This window comes from Peromyscus leucopus, chromosome 1 (assembly GCF_004664715.2).
Source record: "Peromyscus leucopus breed LL Stock chromosome 1, UCI_PerLeu_2.1, whole genome shotgun sequence".
NCBI lineage: Eukaryota > Metazoa > Chordata > Mammalia > Rodentia > Cricetidae > Peromyscus > Peromyscus leucopus.
The window spans coordinates 67,099,668-67,127,401 of NC_051063.1; the positions used below are offsets into that span (position 1 = coordinate 67,099,668).

Below are 27,734 nucleotides of genomic sequence, written 5' to 3' on the forward strand. Positions count from 1 at the left end.
CACCTCGGGCCGTAGGAGACTCGAGTTTCGGCTACTCCTGCCTGCAGCCCTCGGTGGGGCACAGTCGGTATCCCGCAGGCTACGCCCCACGCCTCCTCATTGGCTCCTCCAGGCACGTGGTAGGGTGGTCCCGCCTCCGGGTGGCCTGAGAGGCGGCACGCAAAGCCGCATGGACAGCTTGGCGCCAGGCCGATGGAGACGACGGAGGATCGAGGAGCTGCCGGTTGCAGGGGACGCGGTAAGCTCCTGGCAGGGCGCGAGCCGAGGAAGGCGACGCCCTATCTGGCGTGCGGGCGGCTAAGGCGTGGCCCTTCCGGACAGCGGGCCGGCTGGGCGGTGGAAGCCTGCTGCCGAGGCGGGGCCGGGGGCGGGGCCGGGGGCGGGGCCGGGGGCGGGGCCGAGCAGAGGACAGTCCCGCCCCTCCGGCTGCGCTTGCGCAGATGCGTAGACTTGTGTTCCGTAATATCGTGTTAGGGAGTTTATGAATTACAACCTGTGCCTTAAGTCCTGTCTGGTCACCCACCCTTAATAAGCAAACTGATAGAGCCAAGTTAAAAGTAGAAAGCAGATAAATATTTATTTAATGCAGCCACGTTGGAAGAGGGACAAAAGGACCCAGGGAGCCCCTCCGACTTTGGAATCCAGCAGAGAGAGTAAAGGTGAAATAGAGAGCCAAGAATATCTAAGCAGTCCGTGTCAGAAGTGTGATTCGGCCAACAATGGCCCATCATTGTTATCTTGTGAGGTGGTCTGACAGGTTAGAACTGTGTGAACTCTTTCCACTGATCCATCTCCCCAGCCCCCCTCTTTATACATTCTTATAGAAGTTCCTTATCAGATTCATGATTGCAGAAATTCTCTCTTTGTATATTCTTGTAAGAAAGTTAGTTTTAACTTCTGCATTTAGATCTGTGTTCCATGTCCATCAGAATAGCACAGAGCAGATTCAGAATAACTGGGTTATTTTGTGAGTACTAAGTTCTCAGCACCCTTTGTAGAACAGCTGTTTTTCTTCCCAGTAATTACCTTTGTAGCTCTGTTGGAAATTAGTTCCTTTTTAAATGGGAGGGCTTTTTCTGGACTTTCAGTTGATCAATATGTTCACCTTTATGATAGTACAATACAGTCTGAAGTGCTGTGGTGTGAATGGGAGGTCCCTGGAAAGGCCACGCCCATGCTAAAGGTTCCACATATTGATTGACCTTTCATGACTTGTTGAAATGTTGCAGGTCTTACAGATTGAGAACTAAGATTCTCTCCAACTGTACTTAGTCACCCACCTCTATATCTCTGTCACCTACCCTTGCAGCTATCAGATTAAAGCTTTTGGGATGTTTTAACTTAGGAGACCATTAGCTTCCATGAGCCCTCAAATAGAGACCTGTAAGATAGACTTGTTTCTTTGATTTAACCTGTCTATCTAATGCACCAGTGTGTTTAGTAAAAGCCTTAAGTTATCACATCTGTCTCTGCTTCCACAATGGAACACATCATTCAGAGTCCTTGTTCCCGAGTCACTCAGAATAAACCATTTCTTATTAACTTTGAAGGTTAAGTTGTGTTTTGTGTTTTGCAGACACTTTGCTTGAAGTCAGTGTTGAGATCTGTAAACACAATTCTCAAAGTTTGTTCTTTTTGTAGATTACGTCAGCCATTCTGGGTCCCTTGAATTCCCATATGAATTTTAGCATCTGCCTTTTAATTCCTGCAGACAGGTCAGCCAGAGTTCTGCTGTGCTAATACTTGACCCCAGAGCCATGGTGTGCTAGGCAGGTGTTCTACCACTGAGTGAGACCCCTAGGTCATTCTCCCCTACACCCTTTTGTAAAATTTTAGTTTGACACAAGTTGGCTTTAAATTTGTGGTTCCAATTTAATTCCACTCAGGTCTGAGAACATGTCCACGAGATACAGTCTAGTATGACTTGTATCCTTTCAAATTTATGACAGTGGCTTCTTCCATGGCCTCAAATGTGGATGGCTTTGGGGAATGTTTTGGTTTTTCATTTTTATTTTTTTGAGACAGGATCTTTCTACATAGCCCTGGCTGTCCTGAAGCTCACTACTGAAGCCAGCCTGGCCTTGAATTTACAGAGATCCACCTGCCTCTGCCTCCCAAATGCTAAGATTAAAGGGTATGTGTTATGACAACTGGTTGAAGTGAATTTCTTGTATACCATAATTGAGTCTGTCTATGGATGTCTTGTCACATGACTATTGATATTTAAAAATCCTCCTTTTTTGGAGGCGGTCTTACCACATAGTCCTGGTTGGCCTGGAATTCACTGTGGAGACCAGGTTGGCCTCAAACTTAAAGTGATCTTCCTGGCTTTGCTTCTCAAGAGGTTTTTGTGGTTGCTTGTTTTTTGAGTTAGGATGTCATATACCTGAGGCTGACCTTCAATTCAGGATGTAGCCCTGGATGACCTTGGACTTCTAATGCTGCCTCTGCTTGTGCAGAGCAGGGATTACAGGCTTTCGGCACATTATTTGTTTTCTATTTAGCCACTCCTTGCTTATCTTTCCTGTTTTCCTCTTTAGGCTTAATGGTTTTTGTTTGTGTGTTTGTTTTGTTTTGACTGTGCTGTTTCCCTCATTGGTTACTTAGTTGCCGCTTTGCTGTGTGATCTAGTGTGTATCTTGAGTTGACACAATCACTGTCAGGCTACAGCAAGCCCCTCATGGTGAAGGAGCGCCCGCCTGCGCCCGCCCGTGTTTTTCCTCTCAAGTTCGTTCCCCTCTGTTGCAGTCCTATGTGCTGCCTGTGCTGTTTATTACTGTGTCACTCACACAAGCCTTAACCAGGCCGGACCCTGCTTAGCTGTCAGGATCAAGAGATCTGCTCCTGGAAGGTGTCATTCCGTAGACTTCTGTTTCAGCCATTGTTATACTTTAGAAAGGTTTCCATAGCAGGAACCAAGGGACCATACATTTACTGACAGAGTTCCATCATAGTTCGAGTCTTCATTTCGTCCATATTTCCTTCTGGAATGTTGAGGGTCAGGGGTTGTTTTGCATTTGTTGATGATTAGACCCAGAGGTTTGTGTATACTTTGTGCCCTAATACTGAACAGAAACATCCGATGTCGATAGCCCCTTTTAGTATTTTTTCTTACTATTAATATTTCTTCTTAGTGTTTTTTCAGTTTTAGGAAATCAAACACAAGACCTTCTACATATTAGGCGAGAACTCTGCTACTCAGTGGTGTCCCTAGATTTTGGGAATTTTTAGAGGACAGATCTGCTGGTGATAATTATTTTCTCCTCTTGTTTGTCAAAGTACTTTAGTGTGTGTGCTCTTGTTTGTCAAAGACCTTCAGTGTGTGTGTGTGTGTGTGTGTGTGTGTGTGTGTGTGTGTGTGTGAAGATGATGATGATAGGGTTCATATACGGGGCCTCACATTTACTAGACAAGAGTTCTGTTGCTAAGCTACATCCCCAGCTTTCTTTTTGAAACAGGATCTTACTACTTTACCCACACTGACATTTAATTTGTTCTGTAGCCAAAGCAGACTTTGAACTTGTGATGCTCCGGCAAGCCTCCCAGGTAGCTAGAATTATAGGCCCATGCCACTGGACATAGCTAGGTGTCTCAAATTCAATGGCATCTGTAACCCCAGATGTCAAAGAATCTCAGTAATTGCGAGCACAATATCACGGAGAAAACTATGGCAGAGACAGCTAATGAGCAAATTGTTCAAAGGTCCTGATAGAAAAATGTTAAAGCAGCCGAGACACGCTGTGTGTGTGTGTGTGTGGAGACACACACATAGAGGGCTGTGACTTCACACTGCAAACGGTCCTAGCACAACATTGGCTTCATCAGTGATGGGCGATCCCCAGTGACAGTTACCTTTTGTGTTCAGTTTCTGATAACTTCTAGGGTTGTTTCTAAGCCGAGCAGCCTTTTCTCTGAAAGTGTCTAATTTGCCACTCATTGCGTCCAGTGCGGTTTTCATCTCAGGAACTGTAACTTCCATTTGGATCATGCACACACACACACACATGTCCCATGTCTAACATTTTGAGCATATGCAGTTATAGGAACCCTGCGAGTGCTCTCCTCTCATCCTTCATTTTCAAACCAGAAGAGTTTGTTTTGGCCCAGTGCTGTGAACCTGTGGACAAGCCGAGTATCATGTTGGGAAGCGAGGCTGCTCATCTCACAGCGCTGTGGGCAGAGAGAGAGGAAAGGGTTGAGGATGAGATGTACGCTTTAAAGGCAGACCCCATGACTTGCTGTCAGGGCATGCCTCTTATTAGCCACTGAGGCTATGATTTCATTAGTGAGGTTAACACCCTCGCTGCCTGTCTATCGGAGCACGATCCAAGAATGGAGTTGTGTGAGGAGAATTCTGAGTGCTTGTGAGAAAACAAAACAAGATTCTTGTGACTTAAGTTTCTACTTTTTAAATTTATTTATTTACATTTTATGTACATTGATTGGTGTTTTGTCCAAATGTATATCTGTGTGAGGGTGTTAGATCCCATAGATCAAGTCTTATAGACTGTTGTAAGCTGCCATGTGGGTGCTGGGAATCGAACCCCGGTCCTCTGGAAGAGCAGCCAGTGCTCTTAACTGCTGAGCCATCTCTGGAGCCCGTGACTTCAGTTTTTTAAAACATGGAATTGTTCTGGGACCGTGTTTACATGCTCCTCCAGGTGTAGCAGACAGGAGGGAGCTTACTTCAGATCACTCATTATTGCTTGCTGCTGTTATCCTGTATGTGCCTCTGTGGAGAACTACGTTTTTGCCATGTGTGGCTTGCCATGTGATTTTATACAGCTTGAACTCTTGAGAACTTTACTCATGTGACTCTTCTTAACCGTCAGAATACAAATTGTCTGATACTCCAAGATGCCTATTGCATGAGACTTTAGTTCGCCTCATTTATGGTCTCCATTTTCCCAGGTCCCACTGCCACTACAGTGGTAAACACCCATCACCTCTGGGACCCCACCTCGGAATACTGCTGCATTGGGATCGAGCCTTTAGTTCATGAGACTCTGGGGGACACTTACTATACAAACTGTTATACCTAATAATTTTTTATTGGTCAGACATTGTCAATTAGAGGTGTAGTAGTTTGAATAAGAATGGCCTCTATAGGCTCACATATCCAAATGCTTAGTTACCTGGGATTGGCACTGTTTAAAAGGATTAGGAGGATCAAGAGGTGTGGCCTCACTGGAGGAAATGTGTCACTGGGGGTGGGCTTTGATGTTTCAAAAGCCCATGCCAAGCCCAGTATCATCCCTCTCTCAGCCTGTGGATCAGATGTAACTCTCAGCTACTGGACTAAACTTCTGAAACTGTAAGCAAGCACCTAGTTAAATGCTTTCTTTTGTAAGAGTTGCCTTGGTCATGATGTCTCTTCACAGCCACAGAACAGTGACTAGGATAAGAGGCATGGGTGACATCCACATCAGAAAAAGCTCACCCCAGCATGGTGGTGACTCGTGAAGGCTACATCCCTGCAGCTCCCCGAACAGCAAGCAGGCAGTCCACAGAGTCCCTGGTTCCCAACAATTGTTTGCACGAGGTAGGAGACCTTGTGCACCTCGGAATTTCCTGAGCTTCCCATTTCCTTAGCATTCTAAAAAGAGCTTCCCTCCAGGAGGATAATGTCTCAATTCATAGGAAATGGCTACACAACACAGAGGTACCCAATAATGCTTAGTTTGAAGGACTTTTTAGAAGTTTGGGCTGGGCTAGAGAGAGAAGATTCCCAGCATCCACATGTCAGCTCCTAACTGCCTGTAGCTCCAGTTCCACAGTATCTGATGCCCTCTGCTGGCCTCAGTGACCACCAGGCAAGCAAGGGGTACATAGATACACTTGCAGGTGAAACACCCATATACATGAAATGATCAGTCAATCAAAATATAAAAATTAAGAGCTTCCAGCCCCAGAGCTTGCTTCTTCAGAACCTTTGAGCCATGGGGTCCAGGTGGATAAAGAAGCCAATACATAGTCTGAAGTTCAAAGACAAAAGATAAAGTGTATGTCGAAGTTGACTGTGTGCACCTGTGGAGGCTGAAGGAGCAGATAAAAGGGATGCTGGAGACAGGGACCTTGTGAGTTGTTGGGCTACATGCTGCTGTCAACAGCACATCTGGAACTTCTGTCACTATCTGGTCACCAAGACCACCATTGAGACACCTGCCTTGTTCACAACTGGAGCATCCCTAGCCCACCTTTGTGCTGAATTTGTAGCATTCTGACTGGCTGTGTTCTCCGGGGTGCGCAAAAGTAATGCAGATAGAAGAAATCACCTCTTCTGCTAAAAGCACAAAAGGCTTAAGAATGTCAATTTTAAGTGTTCCCTGCCTTGTTTTGACTGGGAATATTTTAAAGATTGTCTTAGAAAAAAGTTCAGCATTAGCTACTTCACAGCCAGCCAGGGGCCGGGCGTGGTGACACACGCCTTTAATCCCAGCACTTGGGAGGCAGAGGCAGGTGGATCTCTGTAAGTTCGAGGCCAGCCTGGTCTACAGAGTGAGTTCCAGGACAGCCAGGAGTGTTATACAGAGAAACCTTGTCACGTAAAAACAAACAACAACAACAACAAAAAGCACCAGGGACCTGACTTTGCTTCCTGGCTATAGTCTCGCCTCTGTGAATTCTCCTGGGGTCAAAGGCAGCAGTGTGGTATATAGTGTCCTGGCAGACTAGCTTTTCCTAGCCATTCCTTTCATGGACACCCTCAGGCAGGCCAAGCTCTTTGTCCAGAGACAACAGACTCAAGGATGTCGAGAGGACAGGTAATTCTGAGTTCCAACCTGGAGTATTTTTGATGCAGGTACACAGACTTTGATGTGAACGAACCAGAAAGCTTCAGTCTGTCACGTTTACCAATTCTTACTGTTAAGAACTGGCTTAGACACCAGGGATGGGAAGGTAGGTGGGAGAGAGGGTGGAACTGTGTTTTATCCCTCTGTTCTATCTGTGGGGAACTTCAGGACCTACCTTTGCTAACACTTGGGAAATTATCCAATAAAGCCAGCAGTCCTTGTCAGCAAAACCACTTAAACGTATTGATGGCTTTAACACCCTCCCAGAAACCCTAAGGGGTCTAACTTAAAAGTACGAAGATGGAGAGCTGAATCTGCCCGTTTCACTCCGTCGGATGCAGATTTGATAGCTCCGTCTGCTGAGTGCGGTCCCCAGTGGAACCCTAATGAGCACCCGCTGATGAGGCAGGGCCTTCCAACAAAACCCTTTGCTTTGCCCTTTGGTGGTTATTAAGATTTTCTTCCTCAGTCATTATAGCCCACTCCCCAAGAAACAGGCTACTGAGCCCTCGCCCCCCACTTTTTCTCTTAGAATCTGCTGAGCTGAGTGCTGTGCCTGACTTGGTTTAGTTAGGTTTGGCCACGCTCCTCCTTGGTAAAGGAGATGGGTCAGTGGTTCAGGCTTTGGCTGTGCCCCTGACCTCAGTGTTCGCCTACAGCTATGCAGAGTACCAGTCTGTTGTAGCTGGGGTCAGATTTTATTACAGATGCACAGAAAAGTGGAAAGGAGATCAGGGCCCACAGGAAGACAACTTTCCCCGGCTAGGGGACCTCCTGCATGGCTGCTGTATTCAGCAGCCGCCCTGGAAGGACTGTGGGTTGGCTTCTCTGATTATCAGGTGCTTGGCACCAAGAGAGGTACTTAGTATGTGTCCTGGGAACACCACCTTGTCCATCTGACTCGGAGAGCACATGCGTTTCACTGAAAAGAAATGAAGGAGGCCTAGAAGAATGTGTCATATTGCTGATATTTCCAAAACATTTATTTAGGAAAAACTAGGATTCAGTTGTGTCATAAAGAAATGCAGTATTTTGTACAATTAAAGCAGCCTGTGATTCTAGCAGTTGGGAGACTGAGGCAGAAGGATCACTGTGAGTTCAAGACCACCCTGTGCTACACAGTGAGTCCAGGTCAGCCTGGGCTGCAGAGTAATACTATGTCTCAACAAACCAAACCCAAACAAAAAACGATCATCGCGTGTAATCTGCTTTCCTGATCTGGACTGTAGCTTGCTTCTTCTGACTTCTCTTAGAGGTCTGAAGACTATTGTCAAAGGATGAACTTGGAGTCAGTTTTCTTTAAGGGTGTGGTTCCTGATAAGCTGACTCTTGCATCCCCAGAAGCCATCAAGTGTCCTCAGGCAGGGCTAGGGGTTTCATGAACCCCTTCTTGTACATGCTGAAGTGTCGACTGGCTGGATCGTGAGCGGGCAGCCATAGCTCTTGTGAGTTCATGAGTACAGTGGTCCTGTCATGTCCCGAAGACACGGCTTCACGCTGATCTTCCTGGACCTTTGGCTCTTTTAATCTCTCTGCCGGTTCTCCGCGGTGACCCTTCAGCCTGGTGGGAGAGTGTATCCCTTCTGTGGCTGAGCTTTGGCCAGCTGTGAGTTTCCGTGTTACCCAGCATGCACTGCACAGACATTTCTCTGCTGAGATCTGAGAGCTGCACTGCTCTAGGAGTGTAAGAATAAAAATTTAGAGAGAGATTTGATATTGTGTCTTTTTTTTTGTAAATAGCCTATTTAAGTCTTTTGTCCATGAAAGAAAAAGCTTAACTTACATACCACCAAGTTAACTTTAAAAAAAAAAAAGAAACCTTTATTTTTATTTTATATTTATGAGTGTTTTACCTGCATGTATGTCTGTGTACCCTGTACCTGGCTAGTATCTGCTGAGGTCAGAAGAAGGCATTGGGTCTCCTGGAACTTGAGTATGGTTGTTGTAGGGTCCTTAGAGCTCTCCACATGACCAGAAGACATCCAATATGCAATTGTAGAAAGCAGCCTTATTTTCAAGACAGAAAAACCAGCATGCTGGGGTCCACCTAAAATGGATCCAGAGTAAGACAGTCCCTTTTAAGCCTGCCTAGGGGAATTCCAGCTGTGATTAAGGGTACTTTGAGGTGATTGGGTTAGATCTTTACTGGTACAGGAATTATTTTATGATTGTCTCATGACATCTGGTCAGCAACTGTGGTTGTGGTCTCAGAGGTCTGTCTGCTGTGTCAGGGGTCTGTCTGACTGAAAACAGCAAGAACAATTCCTGCTTATGGCCAGGTAGGACCTTGATTGGCTACCAGACTGGACGTTCTCCCTGAGGGTCTGATTGAAGCCAAACATGAGTCAACATAGGATGGTGGGGTAATATGGGGCAGAGGTCTTAGCAAACTAGCCCCTGAAAAAAAAAACCATAACTGGTCCTGTCCCTTCAGTTGTGAGCCTCCATGTGGGTGCTGGGAGTCAAACCTGGTGCCAGTGTTCTATTGCTGTGAAGAGAGACCATGACCACGACAACTCTATAGAGGAAAACATTTCATTGGGGCTGGCTTACAGGCTCAGAGGTTTAGTTCATTATCATCATGGTGGGAAGCATGGTGGCATGGAGGCAGACACGATGAGGGAGAAGTAGCTGAGCAGTCTATATCCTGATCACCAGGGGGGGGGGGGGGAGGGAGGGAGGGAGCGCAACTGGGCCTGGCTTAGGCCCTTAACCTCAAAGCTCACCCCCAGTGACACACTTCCTCCAATAAGGCCACACCTACCCCACCAAGGCCACACCCCCTAATAGTGCTGCTCCCTGATGATGCAGCCTTCAAATATATGAACCAGTGTGGGCCATTCTTATTTAAACCACCACACCTCTTTACTCTATAAGAGCAGCAAGTGCTCTGAACCTCTGAACCATCTCTGAAGTACCATTGTTCTTTGTTGTTTGTTTGTTTGATTGATTGATTTTAAGTCTTTTGATGTATCCCAGGCTGGCCTTGAACTCAGGGTTTTCCTGCTTCAGCCTTTTTTTTTTTTTAAGATTAATTTATTTATTATGTATACAGAGGAGGGCGCCAGATCTCATTACAGATGACTGTGAGCCACCATGTGGTTGCTGGGAATTGAACTCAGGACCTCTGGAAGAGCAGTCGGTGCTCTTAACCTTTGAGCCATCTCTCCAGCCCCTGCTTCAGCCTTCTGGTTGCTAGTATTACCAGTGCCTGCCACATACCTGGCTGTGCTATTCATTCTTACATTAGTGTCTGATCTATATTGGGTTGATTTCTGTATGTGACAAGTAGCAGGTCCTCAGTCTTTTTTACATTTGAAAGTGAGTCCTCTTAGCACGCTTTTCTCCTAAAGACTGTATCTCCCTTGTTGAATTTTCTTAACACTGAAGGGATACTAGCCCACTTGAGCATGTGGCTCTGGCAGGCCCCCCCCCCTCGTTCCCTCTGCCTCGCTAAAAACCATTAGATTACATTCCTGAAGCTGGCCACCAAGGTCTGTTCCCTTATTTGGCCACTTCTTCCTCCTGAGGCTGACTACCAAAGTCCAGCTATGGAAGTATTAAAGTCCAACAATCAAGCCGGGCGGTGGTGGCGCACACCTTTAATCCCAGCACTCAGGAGGCAGAGCCAGGCGGATCTCTGTGAGTTCGAGGCCAGCCTGGGCTACCAAGTGAGTTCCAGGAAAGGCGCAAAGCTACACAGAGAAACCCTGTCTCGGGGGAAAAAAAAAAAGTCCAGCAATCAAAAGCCCCCTTTGGTTTACCAAATTAACATGCCCAATTAAAATTAAACACCTCATCCGAACACAGGGTCTCCCATTTTACCTTTATAAGCTGCCATTTGCCTATGGGCCACGTCTGTCTCTCTATCCAGAGGCGGTCCTGTGCCCCTCCAGGACAGATACCCCTGCCTCCTTCCCCTTGTCCCCTACCCCTTCTCCCTAGTCCTCTATCTCCTTTACCACCACGCCCTAGCCCATTCTAATGCAGACCTCCCCTTTGCTCTTAGAAATCACACCTACAAGGTCGTTGGCTGCTGTTTTTCTGCCTGAGTCAGAAAGCAGCCGCTTTAACTTCCCTTCCCACTTAATAAAGGATCTCTCTGAGAACACAGGTATTTGGGTGTAGTTTGTTCCTAATCCAGAGGGAGCCCCACTGTTGGTGGGGCAGGAAGTCTCATTCAGACACCATTGTCAAACATCACTTGACTGTAATGGTTTAAATGAATGTAACGTAATAAACCTAATGGCTTATTTCTCAGCTTCCAACATCCCTCCATCAATCTGCATGTTTATCCTTCTACCAATAATGTATTCTCTTGACAGGGATAATGGTACGCAGAGATTCTCTTCGGCTTTGCCATCTCTTCTGTACGTTGTTTTGTTTTTTAGGATTCCATTCGTTGAATTCTTTAGTTCTGTCTCCAACTCGTTGGAGAGCACAGTGAAAGCCTAGGTCCGTCAATCACAGGCATCAGGCAAATCAGCCAAGACCTTTGTGCTTCATTTTTCTCCTTCCAAGACTCAAGTGAACCCCTTACCTTCCACTGTGATATGGGGAAGAAATGAAATGCCATTTTATTTACATACGGGGTGTTTATTGGGTTCTGCTTGCTGTCAGTAGATGTCATTGCTTTCAAGATCTTTAGAGTTGGGGCTAGAGTTGTGGTTCAGCGATAGAGTGTTTGTTCTATCCCTAACACTGCGGGAAAATTATCTTTAATGTTGTAATCCAAATGTGACGTAGGCTTCTTCTGTGTCCTGGGTAAATTCACACAAGCCTAAATCTAATCACCAGCAAGTCCACTGAGTACATTTGTCCTCCCTGCTCCTACCCCCAAGTTCAGCTTTTTATTGAACACGTGACAGGAGAGGTCTGAGCTGCACCTGACTCCTCAGACCTTGCATTTGTCTCTGATCTCCTTTCAGCTGGGGCAGCTGGGGCAAGGCTTGGCAAGGCTGCAGGATTGCCTTCCAGTGCTGCACAGCTGTGGGCCAGGCCTCTAGGCCCTGACTGCAGGCCAAGCTCTCAGCGTCCACAGTGGCCCAAGTCTTTGCCAACAGGCCAGGTCCAGAAGGTCCAAATTTATAACAGCACTTTAATGAGGACTCCAGTGTTGTCCTTGGAGAGGGTCACTGCACCCACCATCCATGCACATAAAGACAGCATAGTTCAGGCAGGCTTGGAAATGGTGTGATGTGGGCTGCCAGGCATGAGGCTAGTCATGGCATGAAAGGAGAGTCTCACCACAGTGTGTTCTCAGACTCCGCCAGGATGGAGCACCTTGGCAGCTGAGGGAAGGCCTGTGCCCTTCTCTGTTTTTCGGTATTTTGAGTAGCCCAGGCTGGCCTCAAATGTGGTGATCCTCCTTCCTTTACCTACCCCTTTTTTTATAATTAAAAATAATAAAGTTGTCCCCCTCCCCCCCCCCAGACAGGGTTTCTCTGTGTAGCTTTGCGCCTTTCCTGGAACTCATTCTGTAGTCCAGGCTGGCCTCGAACTCACAGAGATCCGCCTGCCTCTGCCTCCCGAGTGCTGGGATTAAAGGTGTGCACCACCACCACCCAGCCTAAAAATAATAAAGATGTATATTTATTATTTTTAGTTATGTGTAGGTGTATGTGTGTCTACATGTGGATATGTGCAGGTGCCTGCAGAGGCCAGAGGCTTTGGGTCCCTTGGAGCTGTGAGGGGCTGACTCAGGTCCTCTGAAGAGCAGCAAGTGCTCTTAATTGCTGAGCCTTCTCTCCAGTCCCTTCCTCACACCTTTTTATTAAAAGTGGAAGACCGAGTTTTCCCCTTGCTCGTCTGCTTTGCTTCCTCAAGGTGACCATCTGGCCTCGCGTTAGTTGGCCTGTTATTTTGCACTTGGCTTGTTGATACTGTAACCCACCATCTCCTTGCCAAGTGGACTTGGCTGGGAATTACTGGAAGATCTTGCCTGCTCAGTTGAGAGTCTTTTGAATACTGCTCACGGCTGAGTGAGGCTGCAGCATCAAGATGTCGAGGTCTGTCTGGTGAGAGCCCCTTACGTCCTTGTGAGGTAGAGACCAGGAGTGAGTAAGAGTCCTAACTTCCGGCCGGCCCCTCTCTGCTTGACATTCAGCCAGATTTCATTGTGCTGTAGGGAGCAAATATCTCAAGAGTGCAAGGTCATTTTCCAAATGAAAATGTCATCAGGAAGGAGTCTTTGCTTGATGGAAACCATGCTTTGACTCTAAATGGCAATCTGTGGGGCTTTATTAATCTCGATTCCTGGAAGTCCCCGCTCCCTGTACAGACTGATGGCCGTCCAACTGCAGCATAAGGAAACTTCTTTATTATGGCAGATAGAGTGGAGGAAAGCTCGAGAAACCATCCGCTATACTTCCTGTAGCTGGACATGAAGAGTGGTGTACATGCAGGGTGCTTTTCAGCACCAGGATAAGGCTGATAATAAAGCTTCTCAAAATACCTTCAAAAGGAAGGGTTAGATCATTGTTGCTACTATGTATTATTCTCATTATTATTTTGATGACCTGCCACTGTATAGCCCAGGCTGGTCTCAGATTTGTGATCTTTCTGCCTCCCCTTCCCTAGTGCTGGGATATATGTGTACAGCCCCATGCCTGGATGATTAAGTTATTTCTTTTATCTTCATTTTTATATAAAATATGTTTTCTTGTGGACTTGGCATCGGTGCATTACTGATCTTTAATGACTCTGGTTTTCTAATTTTTAAATTTTAATTTATGTGTTTTTTTTTTTTTTTTTTTTTTGAGACAGTGCCTTACTATGTAGACCAAGCCGGCCTTGAACTCACAGAAGTCCACCTGCCTCTGCCTCTGAGGTGCCTGGCTTGGTTTTCTGAGTTGTGCTATGCATATATCACTCATGCTGAATCACATTAACACATGTAGTATAAGTGCTTCCCCCGGGTGTTTGAATATTCTAGAGTGTGCCGTCTCCTCCTTCTGCTTACTGGGGAGACTATGCAGTGCTTTCCTGTTGGAGACATCACAGGGCAGCGCTCAGTTTTTATCCACCTCACTCTTCTAGAGTTTCCAGTAGGAAGGTGGACTTGGGAAGATGTTTCGTAGTCCGGAGCCATACCCACCAAGGAGCCGCTGTGTGGTCCCCTGGGTCCTCAGTCCCTGTTGCATTTCCAGGAGTCCCAGGGTCATGTCCCATCTGGTTTCTGGAAGGGCTCATCTTGTCAGCACAGAAACCATGCTTTGAATCTCATTTCTGGCAAATTGCTAAGTCTTAACCCCCTCCTCCCTCTGGACTCTTCATTCATTAAGGTCATTTGGGCCCATCACTTCCAATAAAGGAAGTATCCACATCACCAAAGAAGTAGCCCCCTTCCTCCTCAGGGAGGGCAGCTGGACATTCTGAGGCCTGTCCCAACTTTGTCCTGTCACTGAGGCAGCAGGATCATGACTTGTATTTTAATTCATGCCTCGCCTGCAGAGGTGTCTGCTCAGCTCCGCCCCCGATTCAGCTGTGCTCAGATGAGGCCGCTGGTCTCTTGATCTGCTTCAATTACTGTTAAGTAATGGGGTCTTTGTGTCTGGTTGGGATTTTAATTTTGTTTATGTAGTGAAGTGTCTTTTTAGTTTGGTGGTAAATCTTCATCTGCCTTCACGGAAGCTGACAGGTCTCTCTGGAAAGGAGCAGAGAGAATGAAGCGCTCAGCTCTAGCAGTCCCAGCACAGTGCCCCAGCACAGTGCCCCGGCATAGTACTCCAGCACAGTGCCCCGGCATAGTGCTCCAGCACAGTGCTCCAGCATCAGTACCCCATCATAGTACCCCAGCACAGTGCCCCAGCACAGTGCCCCAGCATCAGTGCCCCAGCAGCAGTCAGTGTCCTAGGGTCCGGGGCAGACTTTGATAACTGGACTGTTGGCCACAGGAGCATGCTGTTCATAAACAGCAGAAATGAGTCGTTTAATCCACTCTGATGGCTGAGGGTCACCACACACACCATGGTCTCATGCCCCAGAGGATACCCGCCCACCATGGTATCAGGGTAGGCCTTTCCTTTTCTCCTGCACCGAGAATCAAGGACCTGGACCGCCACCTCAGCACCTAAAGAATGTTGGCTCGTCACCGTGCGGGATCACGGGTCTGCTGGCCTTCCTGTAACAGGTGCTTTGCCGCACACAAACTGCTGTGAACAGTTCCAGAAGTGTCTTGAATTTCACTGGCGAAATATAAGTTCTGGTTCGTATTTATGCTTCTGCTTCCCTTTCTAGTAAGTCCAGTTATTGCAAGAAGAGGGAGATGCTATTGCTGCCGACTATGTTACAAACAGGAAACATGAAAACATGTATGTAAATAGTGTGAGGAATAGTAACAGTCCCACATTAGCCCCAAGTATCGAGAGTTGGCAGCAACCCAGTGTTAACACAGTGTATTAGTTCATTTTCTGTAGCTGTGATAAAATGCCATGAGCAAGGAAACTTAAGGAAAGAGGGTTTTTTAGCTTATAGTTCCAGAGGAAGAAGAGTCCATCATGGTGGGAGGCGTGGCAGCAAGTGGCAGGCATGGTGGCAGGAGCCGAAGCTAGGAGCTTCTATCTTGAGTGGCAATCAGAGGGTGAACAGGAAGTGATTGAGTCTTTAAACTCCCAAAGCCTCCCCCACCCCAACCCCGTGACAGCCTCCTCCAGCAAGGCCACACCTCCTAAGCCTTCCCAGACAGCACCACCAGCTGGGGACCAAGTATTCAGACATCTGACCCTATGGAGAACATTGTCATTCCAGCTACCACACATCGTATATCGTTCTCCATGTAAAACCTGAGCAGATCCCAAATAACCAGAGATCCGGGCCTCAATCGTGTCCTCTTAAAGCCTTCGTCTGACTTAATCCTCGAGGAAGTAGACATGGTGATGGTGATCCATGGCAGAGTAAGAGCTGAAAACATTTTGATACGACAGAGTACAGCATGGAGGTAGGAGTTGTCTCTGTTGGCAACAGCACTTGCCTTGCAAACATGAGGACCTGAGTTCGGTTCCCAGGACTCCCATAATAAATCTGGGTGTGGTGGCATGTGCTTGCAATCCCAGTGTTGGGAATGCAGACATAGTCCCAAGGCTCACTCAGTCTAGACTAATGGTTAAGAGACCCTATCTCAAAAATAAATAAATAAATAAATAAAGAAAGAAAGAAAGAAAGAAAGAAAGAAAGAAAGAAAGAAAGAAAGAAAGAAAGAAAGAAAGTGGGAGTGTTCCTGAGAAATAATACCCACAGTTGGGCTCTGGCCTCCACAGACATGTGGATACATCTCTACAGACACCCCCTTGGTGGCACACACATGCACACCCAATATTCTAGGAGACCGAGGCAGGAGGACTATTATTTGAGCCAGCCTAACTGGGCTACTCACTGAAACCGCCCCACGCCCCACCCACCCACACACAGGTCCTAGCATCTATTGGCAAATCTCATCTAGTTGTCTCTGTGGTGTTTACTTATCGCTGATTTTGTTTCTGTCACACCGTTGACATTCACTACTTAGAATTTATCACAAAAGGAAGCCCCACCCCTCCTTGCGTTTATTATCGGGTTATTTTCAGAAGGGGCAGGTACACTCTCTGAACTGTAGCCCAATGCTGTCATTTACTTTACAGTGTAAATTGCTTCACTACTATCTGAACTGTAACCCAATGCTATCATTTACTTTACAGTGTAAATTGCTCTGACCATCAGGCTGGCACCTGTGCCCTGTTGGTGTGTCCATGTCCTTTCATAAGGATTTCCTAAGTATTTTGGTTTGAAAAATGTGTTAGGCTCAGGCTGACGAGATGGCTCAGTGGGGGAAGACTCTTGCTACGAAGCTTGATTCCTGGAACCTGCATGGAAGGAGGAGAGAAACTGAGTTCTGCAAGTTGCACTCTAACTTCCACATGTGTGCCATGGCCTGTGCACTCCCCAAAATAGAGAAATAAATGTAAATAAGTATTAAAAAAACACTTCTATAAAAAAAAAATTAGGTTCCTCTTGTGTTTTCCCTGCTCCATCCTGAACAGCATTTAGAAACCAAAATGACAGTGTTGGGTGCAGAGAATACTGAGCTCATTGCTCTCGGATGCTGTAAACCATCTGAGGTGCATCCATGCACACACTCATCTGTGCATCTCCTTACCTCCATGTCCATGCCATACCCGTGAGAAGCGAGGAGTAGGCAGCAGTAGTCTAGTGCCGGAGATGTGTCTTTGGATGGATAGCTGGAAGTAGAATGCTGGGTTCTCGTGACTTTACCATACTCTCTTATCTCCCCCTTCCAGCATCACAAGAGATGCTTGCCTTCTACAGGGCTGTGTCATGTTTGAAAAGCTGTGCCAGGCTGGTGGATGACAGATAACATCTTGATATTAGCTTCATTTGCATTTTCCTAAATACGAATGTATTAGTAACTGTTCTTATTGCTGTGTTCACAGGAAGCAGAGAGATGAACCTGGTGCTCAGCCCACTTTTTCCTTTTTTCTTTTCCTTCATCAGTCCAGGACCCCAGCCTTTAGAATGGTGCCACCCACCTTCAGAGCTCAGCTTCCCCCCTCAGCTAATCCTCTCGGAGAATACCATCGCAGTCACCTCCAAAGACATGCCCACTATTGCCCTGGGCATGCTTTCATCCCACCAACTTGACAAAGGAATCACTGAAGTGAGTGTATTTAACTGAGCACTCTGTCACGACTGATGTGTGTGTGGCTTCTCAGCAGCTTGCTTGTAAATCCTGTCTTTTGTTCATGGAGGTGGGGCCACTAAGGTTTTTCTCTTGTTTTTTTTCTAAGACAGGCCTCATGTAATGCGGCTGACCTTGACTCCTGATCCTCCTGCCTCTACCTCTGCATACATGTAACTTGTTCCTCAGCCTTTATGAGTTTCATGTATGAGTCATGAGCCTTCGTAGCACATGCTCCAAATATTTTCTTAATAGTAAGCCATATAAGACTTTATTTAAAAAAGCAAACAACGCCCCCCCCCCCCCCCACACACACACTCCAGAAAAGAATGTTAAATTCTGTGAGCCAGATATGGTGGCGTATACCTATAATCCCACCTCTCAGCACTCCTAGCTACCTGTGTTGCTACCTTCAGGGGATCCCCTCAGACATGTGGTGCACAAAAACCCACACAGGCACTTAAATAAAAAAATCAATTAAAGTACAAAGAAAAACCCAAAGCATTTGCTTCCTAGTTCAGTTTAGTTTGTTTGTTTTTGATTCGTCATAAATGGTGTTTCCATTTCAAATGATTTTTTGTATCTCTGGAGATAGTTGTGTCATTGTTTTCCTCATGAGAACTAACCTGTGAATGGTGTTCATGGATTTCCTGCTGTTGAGCCTGGCTTTCATTTCTAGAAGTTCTTCCTGGTCATAGTGTGATTCCCTTAATGTGATGGGAGAGGTCATTTTACTTTTTGCCTTGGTATTTGTGATGGTTAGTGTTGATTGCCCGTTTGACAGGGTGTGGAATCAGACAAACCTCCGGGCACACCTGTGAGGGATTAGTTAGATGAGGGTAGCTTCTGGGAATGACCGTGGGAAATCTAGTACTCAGTCCCATGTACCACGGTGAAATGCCTCCTCGTTGAATAAACCCATTACGTTTCACAAAACCCCAACTCTCTGGTAGGACCATTGGCAGTTAGTGGTGGCTGCAGGAGTTGGGGGGGGTTCATTTCTGTCAGTGGGGCACCCACTGAAAAGTAGTCTCCGCACCAGGAAGTAACTTCCTCCCCGTGCTCATGCAAACAGTCAGCCCTAACTAAATCAAATTGAAATGCGCGTGCGCACACGCTCAAAGACCTGAAAACTGGAGGGAGACTTCAGGGAAAGAAGGATGGGTTCAGGGGAGGAAGTGCTGGGAGGGTGAGAGGTGGTGCTGCAGACTCAAAGCTGGAGGGGCTGAGCTATCAAAGCCTTGTAACATCAGGCATCAAACAACAGCATTTGGAGTTTGCCTTGCTGGGTTTCCCATCTTGCTCTTGTTCAGGAGTTCCTCACTAGGTCCATATTCCTCCCTTTTGCAATGGTGATGTAGATTCTGTGCCATTGCATGCTGGATGTATGTAACTGGGTTTTTAATTTTATAGGCTTGTCTTTTGTCTCAGAAGAGACATGGACTTTTATTTATTTATTTTTAAGAATCAAACTTGATCTTTAACTCTTTTCTTTTTTTTTTTTTTTTTTATGTATACAACATATATGACAGCAGGCCAGAAGAGGGCACCAGATCTCATTATAGATGGTTGTGAGCCACCATGTGGTTGCTGCGAATTGAACTCAGGACCTCTGGAAGAGCAGTCAGTGCTCTTAACCTCTGAGCCATCTCTCTAGCTCGACATTGGACTTTTAAACAGTGTTGAGACTGAAAGACTGTAGGGACTTTTGAAGTTGCACTAAATGCATTTTGCATTATAATATGACCACGAGCCTATGGGGGCCAAGAAGTGGAATGTGATAGTTCCCCATAGGCTCATAATTTTGAATACCTGGTCCCCCAGCTGTAGAGCTCTTTGGGAAGGATTGGAGAGTGTGGCCTTGTTGGAGGAGGTGTGTCACAGGGGTCAGGCTTTGAGAATGTAAAGACTCAGGCCATTTCAAGGTTTATGCTTGTGGTAAATAATGTGGGTGTGATGGCGCATGCCTTTAATCCTAGCACTTGGGAGGCAGAGGCAGGTGGATCTCTTGAGCTTGAGACTAGACCCTATCTTGAAAAAATAAATAAATAAAAATGAGTACTCTCAGCTCCCTACTCCCACTGCCATCCCTTTGGCCTCCCTGGATTTGTAAGCCCAAATAAACTCTTCTGTGAGTTGCCGGGTCGTGGTATTTTATCATAGCAACAGGAAAATAACTAACACAGATGATAATGATTAAAACTCACTATGTATTTGAAACTTTCAGTGAATACATTTTAAGAGCCAACTAGGAATTATTAAATAAATGATACCATAGATAATAAACACAGTTGGGGAAACTCAGACTTGGCAAAGACAGTGATTTACAACTGAGTGTAGATGTTGGAGCCATGCCAGTGGATCATACCAGCAAATGTTTTCTGACTTGGGAGGTGTCCAGAACCAGAGGGACATGCTGGCCCTGGGCTGAGAGTGGATTGGTGGGTGTTTACAGAGGTCCTCCTGACTCTTGCTCAGAACAGGGTGACTCTAAGAATGTATCTTGAGGCATTAGGACATGATACTTTCTTCTGAAGTGTTGAAAAACTATTTTTGTAATTAACCTTCTTTAGTTAATGTGGATGTAGAAACCAAATGTTAACTTTCTCCCGAATTACCTGGTTATGGGCTGTGTGTGCAGACTCTGAGATCAATAAAAGTAATTTGTTCTTCCATGCCAGTAAGAGAATTATTCACAAGTGAGCCATGCGTACTGTGTTAAGAAAGAATGCAACTCGATGCTAAGGAAGATGTGTTGAAGCATATAAGTAGTTCCTTGAACAAAATTTATAGGTTTGGTACATTTTCAATAAACCAGTCACAATAGTTTATTACAGGAATTTCAGCCAAAATTGTTTAAAATGACTATTTTAAATCTATCAAGGCGAGTAACTACAGACAGCGCTTGAACTAACAAGGTTAAGGTAAGCGATGGCTGTTAGTCCTGAAAGTCATCTCCACACGTTCTAGAAGGCTTTCCAGCCCACGAGGGTCTACGTTAGGAACCGAAGTTTTCTGAAAAGAAATTGAGAGTGTTGTGTGTTGTCTGAGGTCATCGGAAGTGAAATTTTGTGTTTCAGAAACGGGCATGCAGGAGGTCAGAAGCTGAGTACAGCAGCCACATGGTAAGCACCTGTGCCCTGCTGTCCTGGAGCACAGAGGACCAGGAGCCACGGCCTCGAGGCCCACCTGTGCTGCGACCCGAGTGTAACCAGGAGAGGCCGAGCTCAGTGGTATGTGCTTCCTCTTGCCACCAAACCCACTGCGAGCCCACAGAATTCGTTTAATAAAACCATGGCTACCCCTGCGCTGATGCACGTATGTCTGTGGTTCATCTCGTAGATTCTGCAGAACAGCGGAAGGAGTTCAGCCCAGCCTTGCCCGAGATGTATTGCAGGGGAATCTGTAAGTGTGGTCTGAGGCATAAATGGTAGAGTTCTTCACCATCAGATCTGTAAAACAGTTAATGAAACCTGCAGTTTCATAAGAATGAGATACATAAATAAAGGTTGATTTGAGCTTGTTTTTTTTAGCAAAAAAAAAATGTTGTTCCAGCTTCACATTTAGAACAATAAATTAAAAATAAAGTTATAATTCTGACTAGGCGGCAGTATTTGTGCATGTGCACATGTGTGAAGGTGCTGGTGACTAGAAGACAACCTGGAGGAGCAGGAGTTGATCCTCTGTTTGTCAGAAACACAGAACTTGAAGGTCATCTTGGGGAAGAGACATGACCTTACTTAAATTACCTCAGCAGCGTCAGCACTGGGTTCTCCTCACCTGTTTAAACTCTCCTAGTGTGTTTCCATAAACTTTCTGTAAATTTTAGATTTCTGCAGGAAACATAGCGTTCACACCATCAGTTCAAAATAAAGGGAGGTCAAAGACCGCCAGTCAATTTTCAGCCTCCGCTGTAGGGCAGAATATCATAAAGTATATATTAGCATAATAATGCCTTTGTTATTAATTTTGAACTTACCCTAAGAACAAGTTAATATGCTTTTGATAACCTCTATAATTCTTGGGTTTTTTATTTTAAATTTGAAATCTCAATATTGTAATAAAATAGAACTGTATTTAAATTCCACATAGAAACCAGGAGAGTGAGCATGTGTCTGAGTCTGAGTGTTGGAGATTGCCCCCTAAAGATCTTCAGAGAAGTGAATTGCTGTTCCTGATGAGCAAAAGATTGAGTCCGTAACTTACCAGCAGCTTCAGCTGACACAGGACTGGCAGCAGGGTTCTACAATGCCAAGCACTGACTCTGTCCCAGACAGCCCTGATGCCCTGGTAGCTGCTGTCCACACAAACCTGAGTAGCTGAGGTCATTAGATCGACACAAAAGCAAACTTCAGTGTCTTGCTTCTTCCAGGAAAGTGTGCATTGCTACTTTCTGTTCTCTGTCTGCAGAGCATCATGTTGAATGTGTGGTGTATTTCTGAACAGTGGTCAAATTCAAGATGCAGTCATTTGAGTTTAGTATATTTAGGTTGATTCCCATGGCCGCCAAAGATATCCTAGGATGCAGATAAGTCATACCTTGCTTGAGAATTGTGGCCCACTGTGGTCAAATAACATCTCTGGTTGTGATTGCCTGGCTCTCTTTCTTGCCCCAACCCCATATCCTTGGGATATAGTTTTCACCTCCTGTCTATGGGAGGCACATTTGAAAGTAGTGTGAGTTCCTAACACTGAGAGGTTGTGTTCTGGCATTAATGGCTTAAAGGGAGAAAGAAAGAATTAGCTCAAGTGCCTGATTGGATCATTTTGGCTAATATTCTGTTTGAACAACAGTACCTGTTTGCTTAGGGTTTTCCCTTTCTTCGTAATTCCCCAAGCTTGCCTCCTTTAGTTTCATAGGAAATGAATCTATGAGCAGAAAACCTACATTGATATGTAAATATCATTTTTTTTGGTTAATGCTCAATATTCTTTTCATCTAAATTTCAGAAACTGACTTTAAAAAATCAGTTTCCTTTTATTTGTAGTTATTCTCAATAAAATTTTACCCAGGCTTGGGCGGTTTAATATTTACACCTACTATTTCTAAAAGTCTTATGTAAATAAAGATTGAAATGTGAATTTGAAAAGTCACACCTCTTGATATTTGAACAGACTATGCTGCATATATCTTCTTTTTCTAATAATATGGCTAGTTTCTCTCCTAAGCTTTTAAAATAATAAGACACTTACTATTTTTATATTCTAAAACATCAAAAGGTTCAGTGTTAAATAAAAAGCAAATAGTATTTTTAGAGATGCGGGGTCCCAGGGAGCACTACTTAGCAGCAAATCACTGGTGGGCAGCGGCTGCAAACTTCAGAGGACTTTATTACTATATTCAGAGGACTCGGGCTCATTCAGAGCCGCTTGCCCGCACGCACAGGAGCGCTCCCCCGCCAGCTCACCACTCCCAGCCTGACTCCCACGACGTAGAGGCTGTGTTAGTCTGGTCGTCGTGGAATCCCCAACAGCAGACCCCGTGTGCCTCTCAGCCTGTTGGGGGGCTTTCCCCCAAAGCTGCTGTGAGGCCTGAGCCCCTTCTACGTTCCTGACTATAGTTTGCCGATCCAACTGATACTTCCCACTCTGAATCCTAGACAGAGCTGTCTCTGTGGGACCTGAGTGCCTTGCTCTTCAACTGCCTTGTATTTGTTTATTTACATAGGTATATATTGATATATGTGTGTTGTGTACTCGCATGAGTATGGACACACATGTGTTTGGACGTGTGTGTGTGTGTGTGTGTAAGCGTAAGCTCAAACTTGACAGTGTTTTCCTTGATCATTTCCCCCTTATTTATTGAGGCAAGGTCCCCCATGAGACTGGAGCTCCCTAATTCTGACTAGTCTAGCCTGCCAGCTTGCCCCAGGGAGCCCCTCTTTCTGCCTCTCAAGTACTAGGATTACCAGCGGGCTACCATGGCTGCTGTCTTTTCCGTGGATTCTGGGAACTAGAACTGAAGTCCTTGTGCAAGCATGCTAGTGCTTTATCTATCAAACCATCTCCCAGTCCGCTGTCTTGTTTTAATCACTGAGCTCTTCCTCGTGAATGCACAGACCTTGTCTCAGTACGTTCTCCGTCTCTGTATGTTCAATCCTTCCATCTGAGCTGTTCTAGTTCATTTTTACACTGGTTTCTCGCTCAATAATTGCTGACATGGGTTCTTTCTTTGGTTTGTCTGCTTGACAGTCTCATTATATAGCATAGGCTGGCTTTGACCTTATCTTGTAGCCTGGACTGACCTAGATTGGTTGTAATCCTCCTGCCTCAGCCGCTGAGTGCTAAGATTATAGACATGAACACAATTTCCCCTGTTATCATTGTCACAGCTCAGCTTGTGTTACTTATCATTACTCCAGACCATTTCCTCTCAGCCCCATATCACCTGCTCTCAAGGATTGGAATGAGTGTGGGAGCAGTGTGGTTCTGTGACACATAGGTGTCTGTCCCCACAGCTGTCAAGCTCCTGCCTTCCCTGATCTGCACTTTCCTGTCTTGCACATCCAGAAACAACGGGTGAGGACTGTTACCAGCAGATTCCCTTTCATTCCACCAATGACTGAATGCTGGACTGTCACTGAGCAGCTGACTTCCCTGTAGTCAGCTTGTCCATGGGAATGCTGCTGCTGTTCTTTGTCAGTTGAGACCAAGTGAGGCATACTGAGGCTGCAGGAGCTACAGAATAAACAGAAGAGGATCTGGGAGGGGTTGGGGATTAGAATGTAGATCATGAAGGATATGGGTTATAAGGCAGATCCAGGAAGGGTGAGAGATTATAAGCAAGATCCATGAAATGTGGGGGGCAGAGGAAATCCTCCCACCAGTCCTCAAAGAGTTACAATCGAGTCAAGTCCTCAATGAGTGTGTATTACTGACGTGGGCACAGGAAGGTCAAGGATCCTAGAGCCTTAGACCCATGGAGAAAATGGTAAAGTCTCCCTGGGAGTGAGGCTCAGAGGAAAGATGGCAAAACCTTCCCTTTGGGTCCGTGTGTGGATATTGATAGTGTGTGCAGAAAATGCCCACCATTGCTTTCTCCCCCAGATATTTAGGGCCTGAAGACTGCTCCCCTACAGAGACAGCTCCTACTAAGGTTAGCTATACCTGCCTCCTTGATCCAGCTGTATACCACAAGCCCTTGTTTCTCTTTGTGTAATAATCCTACATCTTTGTCCAGCTGTATGCAATAACCCCACCTCTCTGTTCCACTCTATGTAATAAACATGCTGCACTTTTGGTGTGCAGCAGTTTCTCTACCAGAGAGCCCAGATCACCCAACCCTAGCTTTCTGCCCATCCATCCATCCATCCATCTATCCATCCATCCATCACTCTCTACTCTCTCCGCCCCAGTCAGGTCCAAGTCCCTGAAGCTGTGCCTGGACACGGCACTGGCAATGAAGAGTTAGGGTCATAAGGAGTATCCAAGAAGGTGGGGGAGTTGTAATGGAGATCTATGACAGGTGGGGTTTTATAAGGGGGATTCATAAAGGGTAGGGAGGTCAGTGAAGGCGGTTTTTAATAAAGATTTATGAAATGGGGAGGCCCCACCACTCTAGGGACTTCCCAGACTCCCCTGGCCTGGTCCCATAGCACACAAGAGCCTCAGGAGAGGACAGTCCTGTGGAGAATGTGGGGGCATGCTGCATTCTCTCTGGAGAACTGCTGTCCTGGGCCATGGAAGACCTTGAGCACCACAGGAAGGACCTTGTTTCTAAATGGGTACCCTGTCCTGCTCATCATTCTTCCAGGACTGTGAGAACATGGCCTGTGTGTTCTATGATCTCCTGTGTTCTCATAGGATGATCTATGATCCTGGATGTTTTTATGGGATATTCTTTTATGGTCTTGTATGTGTTTGTATGATATTAGATGTTCTTCTATGATGTTGTATGTTTTTATATGATTTTTCTATGATTTCATATTTGTGTATTTTTTATATATTCATCTATGATCTTATATATTCTTGTATGTGCTTATGTGATCTTGTGTGTTCTTATATGATGCTCTTTTATGATCATATATGATATTGTTCTATGATCTTGTATATTCTGTGCTGTTCTTATTTTTTATGATCTTGTATATTCAATGATGTTCTTTAGATATTTTTCTATGATCTTGTATGTTCTTGTATGTGCTTAAATGATTATCTTCTATGATGATGTATGTTATATTCAACAATCTTGTGTGTTTTTGTATTTGTTTATTAATCTTCTGTGATCGCATGTTCTTATGATGATCTTAGGTATTCTTCTATGATCTTGTATGTTTTGTGTTTTTAAATGATGATCTTCTATTGTTTTTATATGTTTTATGTTTGTATATATTCTTTATATCATGTTCTCATATGTTTTCATATGTCCTCACCCATGCCTTTACACGTTCTTGAGTAACTCTCCACCTTTCTCTGTCATGATATATAGTATCCTCATGACCTCAATGAGCTTGACCTTCTAGACAGATAATCCAATTTTGCCTGTGTGTCACGTGCACACCAGGTTCCTGTTGTTCCTGGTTCTAGAACATTCTGACCTCAACATTGTTTTCATTGCCTAGGATGCCTTCTAGGATGTGTAGACACATGTGCCTGTCCTAGCTTCCACAGTCCTTTGTTCTCATGGCCCAGGAGAGCCATGAGCCATTGGTATAACATGGGTACATGGCCACCTGCCAGTCTTCTCCAGGCAATTGTCTGAGTCTTTCCCATTGGCGGGATGGTTGAAACCCTTGACTGGACTGTCATCCCCTCATTTCCTGACCACCCAAACCTTCCTGGACCTCAGTCCCCTCAGGGAATCGTTAGTGTCTTGATGTGGACCTTGTAGGCAGGGATGCCCACCCTTCCTTAGCCTGTGGCCAGAAAGCACACTGCTGTGTGCCAGTGCACATGGCCAAGTGTGACAGAGTCTCTTGGATGTTGATGGGACCCTTTGCTGCACAGCAGTATGGCACCTGGCCACTGTCATCCTCAGCCATCTCATTCTCCCATCTACTTTCGTTGGGATATGAAGAGAGGCCTGCTCCAGGAGGGTTGGGTGAGGGGCTCTGGTGGGGACCATTATGACCCTGGCTACTTCCAGATGTCCACATGAGGATCAAGCTACACTGCTGTTGTTTTGAATCCTGATTTGATATTTTGACAGTGTATTTAAAATTTTTATTTTATTACTACCTGAATGCTATCTCATTCTTCTCCAAGTAATAAAGGATGTAACATTTGTTAAGAACATTCTGTGCACTGGGTAGCATTAGGAATACTTTAAGTACCTTAGTTACGGTGTAATTCATGTTAATACATCTGTAAGTTACGCCTTAGAAGTCATTATTTGTAAGTACAAGCCAGGCCTGGTGTCCCACTCCTATAATCCCAGTACTTGAGAGGTGGTATACAGGAGCTAATCTAGTGCGTATGTGTGTCTCTCTCCCTCTCCCCCTCTCCTATTAATATATTAATTATTATTATCTTATTTTTGAGTCAGGGTCTAACTCTGAAGCCCAGGCTGGCTGGTCTAGAACTTACTATGTAGCCTAGGCTGACAGTCCTTCTGTGCTGGGATTACAGGCATGCACCATCACACCCATCTTTACCCAGTTACTATAAATAGTGTCCTCTGTGTTGGTGAATATGTAGCTGAAGCCTGTTAAGGAGCCTAGGGTAAATTAATACTCCTAATATGTTCTTTCACCATTGCAGGGCCATTTCAACCATACCGGGAGTCATTAGAAGATGCGATGGGAAGAAGGAAGAATCCAGTTGGGTTTGAATCCTCGTATGATGGCCAGTGCCAATCCCTTACAGCGTTCCTAGGTGCCCAACCGTTCAAATGACAGCCAGGGCTCCGTGCAGGGGTTGTTAGCCTCTCAGGTAATCCAACTTCCTCCAGAGGGCCAGGCACATCCTGAGCACATCCTGGCTCACTGCAGCCTCTTTTCTCATGTTCTGCTGGAGAAGAAATTATCTAGAAGTCAACAAATTCTGTATCAAACTGCCTAGAGGTTTTGGAGCCTTGTAGCTTATGTAATCATAAGGCACAGCTGGAGATCTCCCTGCCTTTGGACTTTGGGGGTTGTTTGTGGACATAACCAGGGTTGTTCGCATACTCTTTTTAATTAATATTTTTATATTAAAAAAATTTTATATTTAGAATGCTTTATAATCTTGAAGTGAATTTTACTAAATGTTAGTGTCCAATCAAACTGTGTAATTCTCCAACTGTAATTATGAGGGACAGAACCCCATTGATATTAAAATGGAAATTGTGGACA

At 45.4% G+C, this 27,734-nt stretch overlaps 1 protein-coding gene across 3 annotated transcripts; it reads left to right on the forward strand.

Annotated features, from left to right (window-relative positions):
• Positions 1-84: 84 nt before the first annotated feature.
• On the forward strand, positions 85-27,734 carry C1H10orf143 (chromosome 1 C10orf143 homolog). Of its 3 annotated transcripts, XM_037209567.1 has the most exons (5): positions 156-238; positions 17,283-17,445; positions 20,547-20,699; positions 20,809-20,871; positions 27,163-27,734. In XM_037209567.1, the coding sequence occupies exons 2-5, from the start codon at positions 17,386-17,388 to the stop codon at positions 27,190-27,192; spliced, it is 306 nt and encodes a 101-aa protein (XP_037065462.1). In that variant the 5' UTR covers positions 156-238; positions 17,283-17,385; the 3' UTR covers positions 27,193-27,734. The 3 variants fall into 3 exon arrangements, with proteins under 3 accessions (XP_028725011.1, XP_037065458.1, XP_037065462.1); XM_028869178.2 differs by lacking the exon at positions 17,283-17,445 and having other exon boundaries at positions 85-238; XM_037209563.1 differs by lacking the exons at positions 17,283-17,445; positions 27,163-27,734 and adding an exon at positions 23,925-25,508 and having other exon boundaries at positions 85-238.

Excerpts from the sequence above, each read along its gene's own strand:
- C1H10orf143 (XM_028869178.2), top strand. The coding sequence starts at position 170 with ATGGACAGCTTGGCGCCAGGCCGATGGAGACGACGGAGGATCGAGGAG. Across the intron at positions 20,700-20,808 it reads AGGAGAGGCCGAGCTCAGTG|ATTCTGCAGAACAGCGGAAG; the intron begins GTATGTGCTTCC and ends TTCATCTCGTAG. Across the intron at positions 20,872-27,162 it reads GATGTATTGCAGGGGAATCT|GGCCATTTCAACCATACCGG; the intron begins GTAAGTGTGGTC and ends TCACCATTGCAG.